Source organism: Octopus bimaculoides, chromosome 20, assembly GCF_001194135.2.
Source record: "Octopus bimaculoides isolate UCB-OBI-ISO-001 chromosome 20, ASM119413v2, whole genome shotgun sequence".
Taxonomy (NCBI): Eukaryota; Metazoa; Mollusca; class Cephalopoda; order Octopoda; family Octopodidae; genus Octopus; species Octopus bimaculoides.
In genome coordinates this window covers 47,673,436-47,684,632 of record NC_069000.1, presented here as the reverse complement: position 1 = coordinate 47,684,632, position 11,197 = coordinate 47,673,436, and the positions used below count along the sequence as shown (strand labels likewise).

The following is an 11,197-nucleotide window of genomic DNA, read 5'->3' as shown; positions in this document are numbered from 1 at the left end:
CCCCAAATGGAGACCCAAATTATCTCGAAAATCTTCTCCCCACAGCAAATAGGCAATTTACCTCCAAATCTTGGCCTCCAAATATCAACACGCTCAGCAAATAGGTGAGCCTGGTGAATTACGAATATACCGATTCAATTCTCTTACAACTCCACGTTCATTGACAACCGATAGCTTTTCAGGCTGATTCATGTTAACTGAGAAGTTCGGCCTTTATAAAGGCGAAGAAGCATCAGTTACCTCCCTTACATCACTCCTGATTTCTTTTCTTTTATTTTTCCACTTTTCCTAACCTTTTCTTTTTTTTTCTACAGAAACAGGAAGACGGTGTTGTGTCTGACAACAATTATTTTAACTGTTTCCATGTCCTTTTTTTAGTCACTCATATTTCACCAGGGAATAAGAAATGTTCGTTTTCATTAACCAGACCAGCAAGAAGCAAACATACAAAAATAAATGTCGACATTTGAAAAGCAGTTTTACTGATGTTGTGAAGCTGGGAGTGAAATAATAGATTTTATTATCTAAATTACATGACGAAATGGAAGTAGCTTAGTTCGAACCTAGCATTGCCAGGCCAATAACCCATATGTTTAACCACTCCCCTATTGTGGTTTGGCAACAAAACTATGTCTTTAAGGTACCATCAGAGTCAGAAAAGTTGAAACCCTCATTGATATTAGAGACTACAAGAAGACTTCATCATTTGGTACAGTAATTTGGTAGGCTAGAAGACTATTAATAATCTTTTTGCGTCAGTCAGCTTGTCTTCCTCTAATACAGTAATTCTCTTGTTGATAATGAATTGATGGTCGTATTAATAGGCAATCTATTCAACAATCACTCTTTACATCCTCACTATTTATTTGACGATTACTTGGTTTAATTTTATGTCCGTTTTTTCAATGGTAATATGGATTACACAAACATATTAGTGAGGCTTTAGTCTTACAGCCAGATACCCTTTGTATTAAGTGTTGCCTGTTTTTCATATAAGTTCTCTCTTATTCCATAAGTCTTCAAAGGTGCAAGGCCAAAAGACAATTTATTGACAGGAAAAATATTATGGCTTGTGACTCATCAATTTGCAGAGAAGCACTGAGACGCACACAGAGTAACCAACGTGTATGTGTGTATCAGTTTTACATCTACTTTTCCATGCTTGCAAGTGTCAGGTGAGTAATATATATATATATATATATATATATATATATATATATATATATATATTCACACACACGCATGCTCATATCTACATACAAATCAGTGTAAGCAGTTGTTTGCAGCCACTTTTCTCCTTTGCTTTGCATCCCTCAGACTGTCAATGCTGGTGAAACTAAGTCTCTTATACCATTCTGACATGACAATTTCCATTTCGTTGCTCTAAGGTGTGTGTGTGTGTAGTATTATCATGGTTTAACATCAGTTTTCCATACTTGCATGGGCCAGACAGAATTTGTTGAGACCTATTTTCTACCACTGGATGCTCTTCCTGTCACCAACCCTCAACTGTCTCTAAGTAAGGTAACATTTCGTCAAGGCCAGACATGATTTAACTGAAGACTGGAAACAAAGAACACCACTGTATGACAGCAACATTCATTTCACACATGACAAGCTTTTTTTTCAGTTTCCATCAATCAAATCCACTCACAGGACCTTTGTCAGCCTGGGGCTTGAGTAGAAGATTCTTGCCAAAGGTGTCCTGCATTGGAACTGAACCAGAAACTATGTGGTCAAGAAACAAACTACTTCACTATACAGCCATGTCTGTGTCTATAAACAAAAACCACACCTTAGACAAGTTACTCTATTTATAATTCCACTCTGTATTTAGTCATACAAATGCTACTTTTGCTTCTCCACACAGGGTTAGGCTGTTGCCCTGAAGAGTTCTAATAAAACAGGAATATGTCCAGAGTTATCACTACACTGCTAAACACCAGGCTCAGTCCATACTATACTTCATATTAATTTCAATTAAAATTTTGGGTGTTATCTCCTCTCATCCAAATTTCCTACTAATTAAAATCTCTAGACTTAAATACATCCACAAGGCTCTTCAGGTTTTATGCAGTACACATCTCTTAGTATCCATGTCATTACCACCACTTCTGACCAGTCGTTCTATAAATGAGTAAATTACATTAAAATTCCTGTCCTTCCCATCCTCTGCACCACTTCTCTTCATTACAGATGTTGTCTCCAGTCTGGACCCTATCTGCTGTCCCATCTCTCACACTGACCACTAAACATTTCTTTTAAAATTCTCTTCTTTCCCAGAGTCTAAATATGACCTTCTCACACAAACGTTTACAAACATAAATATGATGAGTGATTTGAACTCACAACCTCCAATTCTCCAGATTTCACCACAACAATAACCAAAATATTTTAACCTACCTTGGCTTCTGGGCTTGCAGAATGCTTTCATCCACCGTTTCCTTGAGTAGAAGATTGAAATCTTCTCGAAAATCAAAATTTCGAGATATATTTCCCCGTTGAAGGTCATCTTTATATTTATTCCGAAACTCCACTTGGATGGCAGTCAGAAACTTGTCGACATAGGACAGTTGTAATATCTTTTGATAGGCTACCTGGGTAAGAGACAGATAGGGACAGGTGTAAACAGTGTCACAGTCTCTATGTGTTATAACAAAGACATACTAGATATGTAGACAGTATAACAGTGTGTTACACTCGATAAGACATACAACAGATGCAGGTAATCTGTGCCTCAGAAGACCTAAACAACATATCTATAGTTAGTCCCCCAAAGTAATCTCAATTTTAAGTCTTTACAAACAGTTACCAAGTTTTTCTTGAAAAGTTAAATCATGTTAAAACCACACTGAGCTCTCAGCTCACCAATTCTGCTGAAACCAAAGCTGAATCCCGGCTTTGCAGATTATTGGCATTTTAGGATTAATTCGACCCTTTAGCATTTAAACTGACCATATATCAAACCCAAATATTCTACTTGCTTTACAGTGAAACTGGCCAGGTGGAACCACTTTGGGAAATTTTGTGGAAACTGTATGCCACAAAGAACAAAATGGAATGAATAATGAAAAAACCTTTATATGGTCACTTGACCTGCTAGAAACAACAGCCAAATATCCATCAAACCATATCTTAACATTTTAAAAATGAAAGGACTTTGGAATTATGTAGTCTTTGATGTAACGTGCTTCAAAAACACTGGTTTACTCCATAAGAACTGTCCATGGGCTAAATACCAACTGAACTACATTTGTTGGTCACAAAGTTGGATGTAGATGAGATGAGAAGAGAGATTCAGCCAAAAGCATTAGCCATGGTTGAGTGGTTGAAGGAGTTCACTCGGCAAACACAAGATCTCTCCAAGTACAATGCTACAACACAGCACCTTGAGTAAATGTGTTTTACCTTTGCCTCAGCTCACCCCAAGCCATGAGAGAGTGGAAACTGTGTGGAAGCCCAGTGTGCAACCATGTCATACACTGTTATACTGATTCTGTCTTGAGAAATACTTAACCACAGCTTAAACAACTGAATTCTCATCATTAAAAACCAATCAAAGTAGAATTAATTTGTAAAACTGACTGAAAAAACATGAAATTTTTGCAGAGATTTTTTTGTAATTTGTTGAATATTTTTCTAAGAGCTCCCCAAACCCACCCCACACACTGAATGAAATTAGGAGAAAGAGAAACAGCTAATTAGTCACAAATTTCAGAGAGAATGGTTTGTAGATATTGCAGAATTGCAGGGAAGAGAGTCAGCATAGAAATGTTTAAATAGAAAGAGGTCAGGAAAGGGATATGGGAAGCTGAATGATACTTACCACAAACACCAGTTCATATTCATTGTCCAAGCGATACTTTAAAGTCAGAGATTCGTGAGTGTAAGAACTACTGCCACTTCTCTCCTGAATAACAAAAACAACATGGATTTCACAAAAACTGATAAGAAGGATAAATCAGGACCCTAAAGAAAAAGAAAAACCTAATTATACAACTGAGATGTGGTGGTGTTCATGGCTATGCTAATACTTACTCTGGACTGTTAACACATGCATTTACAATATTTAGTTCTAAATTAAAGTTTCAACCACCAATAATGATTAGAGATCAAACCAATTGTATTGATTTCAAATTTTGGCACAAGGCCAGCAATTTCAAGGGAAGGGGTAAGCTCAGTAGATGAACCCCATGGTTCAACTGGTACATATATTATCAAACTCCAAAGGATGACAGGCAAAGTCAATGTTGGTGGAATTTGAACTTTGAACATAAAGAGAGGACAAAATACCACTAGGCATTTTACCTGGCATACTAACGATTCTGCCAGCTTGCCTCCCGAATTGTAAAATAGAAAATTATTATCATTATTTATCTTCCACACTAGCAGGAGTTAAATGATTTGATAATATCTGATGAGCTGAAGGACTGCATTGAGCTCCCTGTATCTGACATGATTTCTATGGCTGAATGTCCTTCCCTATGCCAACCACTTTATAGAATGGACAGAGTGGTACTAGCACCAGTGAAATTACCAAGTGAGTTGCAAGTAGAAAAAAATATTCGTTTTGAATTAAAGGAATGAAAATTCAAATCTTGGGATTATAAAAAAAATAAATAAATAAATAAATAAAGCAATAAATTTTGGTGATGTTCAAGTCCAGCAAGTGACTGGATCTGAGAAAGTCTATTGAAACTGAAGTAACAACATTGTGAAACAGTCGTTCTAAACATTTAGCAAATCACTAACAAGTTAAATTCACTTTTAGCATTCAAACCAACCAGATCTAACCTCTCACACCTACCCTACAATGTCATTCTAAAAATAAGCAATCGCATTAACAAAACCTTGAAACTATGAGATAATGCATGATTAATTGAAAGCAATGTGAATAAACAAGGATTTACATTTGACAGAGAAGTAATATGAATGCTGAAGGGTTAAATCTCATTTCCTGAGATGTCAAAATATTCATTGCACAGCAGCTGTTGTAGAAGTGTGTCAGTGACCAGGTCCCATTTGTGTGACAGAAGTCTTGAAACCTCATCAAATAAAGTGAATTTAACAGTTTTGTTAACCTTATTTCTATTGAAACCCATTGCCTCTGTTTCAATTAATTTATGAAAATGAAGTTTAATAAAAGCAACTGTTACAATTAAGCTGGCGTTTGGAACATAAGTATGAGATGATGATGGACAGTTTTAATTTAAATCAATTTAAAATATAAAGGTTGTATTAGTGACGGAGGGAATGAACCTAAATGGCTTGCTATCAAAATAGTTACAAACTTTTGTGCTACTGAAAAATGAATCATTAACTAGAATTGAAAACAAAAATGATTGACTTCAGTGTTTTGTGAGAAAAATGGAGAAAAACTGTGTTAATGTGGGAAATGACTGATTATTGGAATTGAAAGGATTAAGATACCATATGTTCCCATTGAATAGAAATAATAATCTAATATCCTCAGTTTCATGATAATAATAATGTTTATATCCTTGTATGTTGGATGTATGATATAACGAAGTGGGGGGGGGGGAGAAAGTATATATACATGATGCACTACCATTGCAGGAGACTCAATGGTCCATATCCAAGGCTCACAAAGAACTGCTGATCGCTCGCAGTTCTTTGTTTTATAACGAGTCAGTCCACCTTCAGTCTCTTGCAGGGTGGTTAGAATCCTTCCACGACAACAATAATAATAATCCTTTCTACTTTAGGCACAAGGCTTGAAATTGGGGGGAAAAGGGACCAGTTGATTACACTGGACCCCAGTGTTTCACTGGTGTTCAATTTATCAACCCCGAAAGGATGAAAAGCAAAGTTGACCTCGTCAGAATTTGAGCTCAGAACATAGAAACAGGCAAAATACCGCTAAGCATTTCATCTGGCATACTAATGATTCTACCAGCTCACTGCCTTAATAATAATAACAACTATAATAATAAAAATAGATTCGTTTTACATTCAGAGAAAGTTTATTTGACTTTAAAAGGATCACAGAGATGTTAAAATGATCATCTTCTTCCCAACAATTAACTCCAGTTTTACAGTTTATATTCACAAGATTATGTTTTCTTCAATTTGATCTCCAGTCATCAACAGGGGTTTAATTCATTGATGGTCTCTGCATGGTCTCACAGCAGAACCTTTATTCCTAAACTATAAAAATAGCAGTGTGCTTATTCTCAGATGCAGCACTAGTGCCGTGGCCCTGTCTGGGACTATAGACACATCAAGGAATAATAGAGTTGATGATGATCAAAAATCAAACTAATTATATTAAGAAATGTTTTGTCAGTAAAACGCCAGTTAATTAGTAATCATTATCATATAATTATCACCATTGTAAACTTGTGGAGACAAAACACACTAAACAGACATTACGACATTTTTATGAGAAACATTACAAACAGACCTTACCAATTTTATCCTTATCACAGATAATGCAATTAAAGGTATGAAGACAGGGAAAGCCCTTGGTCCATCAGGAGTCACTGCTGAGGTGCTTAAAATATCTGGTAGAGTTGGTTACAGTCTAGTCACCCACATAGTAAATCAGGTTATTCAGGAAGGTGTAATCCCCAGTAACTGGTGTAGCAGCATTATAGTCAGCTGCTACAAGACAGAAGAAATTACAGAGGCGTCAAACTGCTGGAGCAGATGATGAAAGTTACTGAGAGAGTTACAACAACCCAATTAATTAGGGAAAAAAATTAGGCTAGATGAAATGCAGTTTGGCTTTGAGCCAGAGAGAAGCACGAGTGAGGTTATTTTCATAGTCAGACAACTGCAAGAGAAGTATATGGCTGAGAAGAAATCATTGTACTTGGTATTTAGTGATCTGGAGAAAGCATTTGACAGAGTAGCTTAGCCTGTGATATGGTGGTTGCTGAGGGAGTAAGGGTTAAACGAATCGCTTGTGAAAGTAGTACAGGCCATGTGTAGGGTGCTGTCTGTAAGGTGTGAGTTAGCCATGGGCACAGTAACGAATTTAGTGCATAGGTAGGCACTCATTAAGGCTTGGACCTCAGCCCCCTCCTAGTCATCATTATCCTCTTGGTCATAATTTACGAGGAATTTAAGACTGGAAACAGATGGAAAGATCTTGCTCTCATAGCAGAATCTGTAATAGACTCAGGAGCTCTAACAATTGTAGGAGGAAGATATCGTGGCAGAGTTTAGGCAAAGTTCTCCTTACTCATGGCGAAGGAAAACGACACAGAATTGGGCAGTAAAAGTGTTAAAAAATGAAATTTTAGGAAAAAAAAACCATTTCAGACTTGGAATTTTCTATTGTCTCTCTCAGAGTGAAAGGTAGATTGTATGATGCTTGTATATGAACAGCTATACTCCATGGCAGTGAGACATAGGCTCTGAATGCAGGGGACATGTGTAGACTGGGGAGGAATGAAGACAGTGTGCATGAACAACAAAGCACAAATGTGTTGAGAGAAAAGTTGGGCATAAGAGGAACCAAATGCAGCATACAAGAGAGGAGATTATTACATTGGTTTGAACATGTGATGGGTATGAATGAAGACAGCTGGATAAAGAAGAGCTGGTCACTGAAAGAGGATGGCACCTGTGGAAGAGGGAGACCCAGGAAGACATGGGATGAAGTGGTGAGGACTGATCTCAGGATGTTGGAACTCACAGAGGAAATGACAACTGGACCAAGATGTCTGGCAATATGAGTTTCTGGAAAAGACCCACCCACGTCAGCAAACTTGAGTTCTAGAAGCATTGTTTTCCACTCACACATAACAATAACATTTTCACACACCCTACCCCCAACAAACCAAGCATCCCCCTCCTCCCCAAACTGTTTCTCTTCTTCACATTTCCTCTTCCTACACTATGATTATCTCCCACTCCCCAGTCCAGGCCTTGATACCCTGCTTCCCCCGTCCCCTCCCTCTCTATATACCCAGATTCTCACCAGTCATCACATTTCTCCCATCCCCACTCCTGACTCTATGGAGTGGTTGGTGTGAGGAAGGGCATCCAGCCGTACAAACCCTGCCAAAACAGACACAGAAGCATGGCACAGGCCCCCGCCTGGCCAGCCCCTGTCAAACCATCCAACCCATGCCAGCATGGAAGGAGGACATTAAAACGATGATGATCTTGATGACAAGAATAGTAAAAAGAGAAGGAAAGAAATGAAAAAAAAACATTCTTTTCATTTCCCAGATGCTTTGAGAATTCCATGAGTAACTGTTCCAAAGCTCTGCCAATATCTTCAGACGGGAGACCAAGTGTGAATGCTTATGATCAAGTAGACGACAGTAAAGACACACAAGGATTCAGTGCTGGCAAATGACAGATGTGATGACGGTGATAATAATACAAGAGTCTTTGTTGTCTCAAAGAGAAGAGAATTCTTCAAAGTTTGACAGATTAAACTCAGATCTAGGGTTAGTTTTACTCGGTGTTATTTAACCTACCAGTGATGACCTTGACATGGGTTAAAGTCTTCATGAAGTCAGCTTATCATTTCACTGACTGTGCTAATCTAATACTCTACTACATCATTATTCTTAAACTGTTCTGATAAGGATGTTTCTATGTAGTCGGTTAACCTGCTAGAAAAAGCAGTTAGATCTCAAATGACATTCTCTTGTCTTAAAAAACAAGGTCTGGGTGTCATCCTCGATACAACATACCTGGACATTATTGGACTGTCACAAAGGGTTGTCATGTGATTAAATAACAACAAAGGGGAGATTTTACAGTAATACAATTATCACCATTGTCATTGTTTTAACGTCCACTTTTCCATGCTTGCATGGGTCAGACATGATATGTTGATATTTTCTGCAGCTAAATGCTCCTTTTGTTGCTAACTCTCACCTGTTTCCAAGCAAGGTAATATTTCCCCATGCTTTCACCACAGACTGGAACAATCAATTTACAATCATCACGCAATATCAATTCAAGGGGAACATTCACACACACATACACATGAACATATACTCACGCACACACAATAGACGTCTTTCAGTTTCCATCAACCAAATCCACTCACAAGCGTTTATAGTTAGCCCAGGGCTATATCAGAAGACCATGGTGGCACATAGTGGGGCTGAACTCAGTATAACATGGTTGCAAAAGAAGCTTCTTAGCCAAACAGCCATGCCAACCTTTTACGCCTCGCATTAACTACTTGTAAAACAATTTGTGGCAAAAGAAAACAAGATGGTTGTGGTTTTAATGCTTTTCAAAAGACGTCATCAGAAGAAACTGTTTCAACTGACAGCCTGTCTGCGTTTGATTATTAAAAAAGTTTTCGGATGATGGAGATGACTGAGGAACACGCTTGAGTTAAACATGGATTTTCAGTCTTCACCATCTTAAGTTGATGTTATCTTCTGAGGGTTGATGGTCACATTGTCATCACTTTGGGTGCCTTTACAGAAGTGGAGTCCATTGCCAAAATTTAGGCTTTGTCACCTAACAAAGAATAACTAATCCACTTTTTCTGAGGAGTCTTGGAGATCCTGGATGTATGGGTGTGTGTATGTATATATATACATACATACACATATACACACATGTACAGGCCTATATCACTGTTGTCATCTTCACTTAACGTCTGTTGTCCATGCTGGCATGGGTTGGACAGTTTGACCAGGGCTGGCAAGCTGAGGAGCTACCCCCCGACTCCAGTTGTCTGTTCTGGCATGGTTCCTACAGCTTGATGCCCTTCCTAATGCCAACCACTTTACAGAATTTGCTGAGTGCTTTTACATGGCACCACACAGATGCTTTTAAATGGCACCACATGGGCGCTTTTATGTGGCACTACCATGAGTGCTTTTTACATGATAGGTCAGTCCTCATCACCAGAGAGACCAGTTTTAACACTTCTGCTGCAGAGAAGGAGGGTCTTCATGAGTACAGCAAGGCTCAGGGCATCTTAGTCCTTTCTCATCTCGCCTGAAAGGTTCAGCATCCTGAGGTTGTTCTTCAGCATTTCATCCTGTCTTCCCAGGTCTCCCACTTCCACATGTTCCATTCACTTTGAGATACTGGCACTTCTTTATGAAACTGCCAGCATCCATCCACATCACATGACCAAACCAGCAGTCTCCTCTCTTATACACAACAACAAATTCCTCTTATGCCTAACTTCTCTCTCAGTACACTAGCACTCTACTGAACATGCACACTTAAATTACACATCCAGTGGAGCATACTGGCCTCATTTCTTTCTAATTTTTGCATGACCTCTGCATTCAGGGCCCACATCTCACTACCACGTAGAATTGCTGTCTGTATACATGTATCATACAACCTTCCTTCCACTCAGAGAGAGAATCCTTTCATAACCAACAGAAGTAACAGTTCTCTAAATTTCCTCCATCCTATTCTAGCTATTACACTCTCCGTGCATCCTCCCCCTACTACTAATTTGGTTCCCTAGGTAGCAGAAATTATCTCCTACCTCTACTGAGTCACCAGAGCATTTAAGAGAATCAATTTCCAAAATCTCTATAGTTTTTATGGATCCTGTGCATCTTCCACAAATGCTACCTTCTCTGATAATCTTCATCTCAGCCATAATTCCAGATGGACCACGGGGCTTTCCTAGTTTTAAATGCCTTATCTACCACACTATGATAGCTGGTATCTCACTGACACACTGATTAACAATCCAGAACACTTCAAGTCTCTGATCTTCATGCTGTAGGACATTGGCAAACCTATTCTTTTCGGATTCTACCCTAGCTAGATAAACCTGACATCTCGCCTCCCTTTTAGTCTTCTGATATGATTCTTTGCTAACCCCTTTTTTCCACCCTTTCCAGAGACTGGCTCTTTTCTTTTATAGCCCTGTCAACATCATTGTTCCACCACCACAACACCGTTAGCCTGACAGGGGCTTTGCTTGGACCACAAATTTGGTCTGTTGCCCTTAATAGATTGTCCTGTAGGAACTTCCGGTTGTCCTCTTATGTCTATCTCTCCCTCTTGAAAGACCTCATTAAGGCCATCGCTAAATCTGCCCTTTTGAAGGATCTTTGAGCTTCCTCAACCGCCTTTTCCATATTGGTTTGCGTCTCCGAATCTTTCTGGCCCTAAGCCTGAAGTCACTAACCATATTTATATATATATATATATATATATATATAAATATATATATATATTTGTTTTGCAAGATTTTTGATGTGAAATCGTGTGTTGA

General features: G+C 38.5%; 1 protein-coding gene across 1 annotated transcript in view; it reads right to left on the bottom strand.

Annotated features, from left to right (window-relative positions):
* LOC106882265 (signal recognition particle receptor subunit alpha) overlaps window positions 1-11,197 on the bottom strand; it is a 33,928-nt gene that overhangs the window by 20,226 nt on the left and 2,505 nt on the right. Inside the window, exons 2-3 of the mRNA XM_052974957.1 lie at window positions 3,827-3,910; window positions 2,404-2,597 (exon numbers count right to left, since the gene is read on the bottom strand). Of these exons, the coding sequence (XP_052830917.1) occupies window positions 2,404-2,597; window positions 3,827-3,910 (278 nt within the window). The remainder of the gene's footprint in view (window positions 1-2,403; window positions 2,598-3,826; window positions 3,911-11,197) is intronic.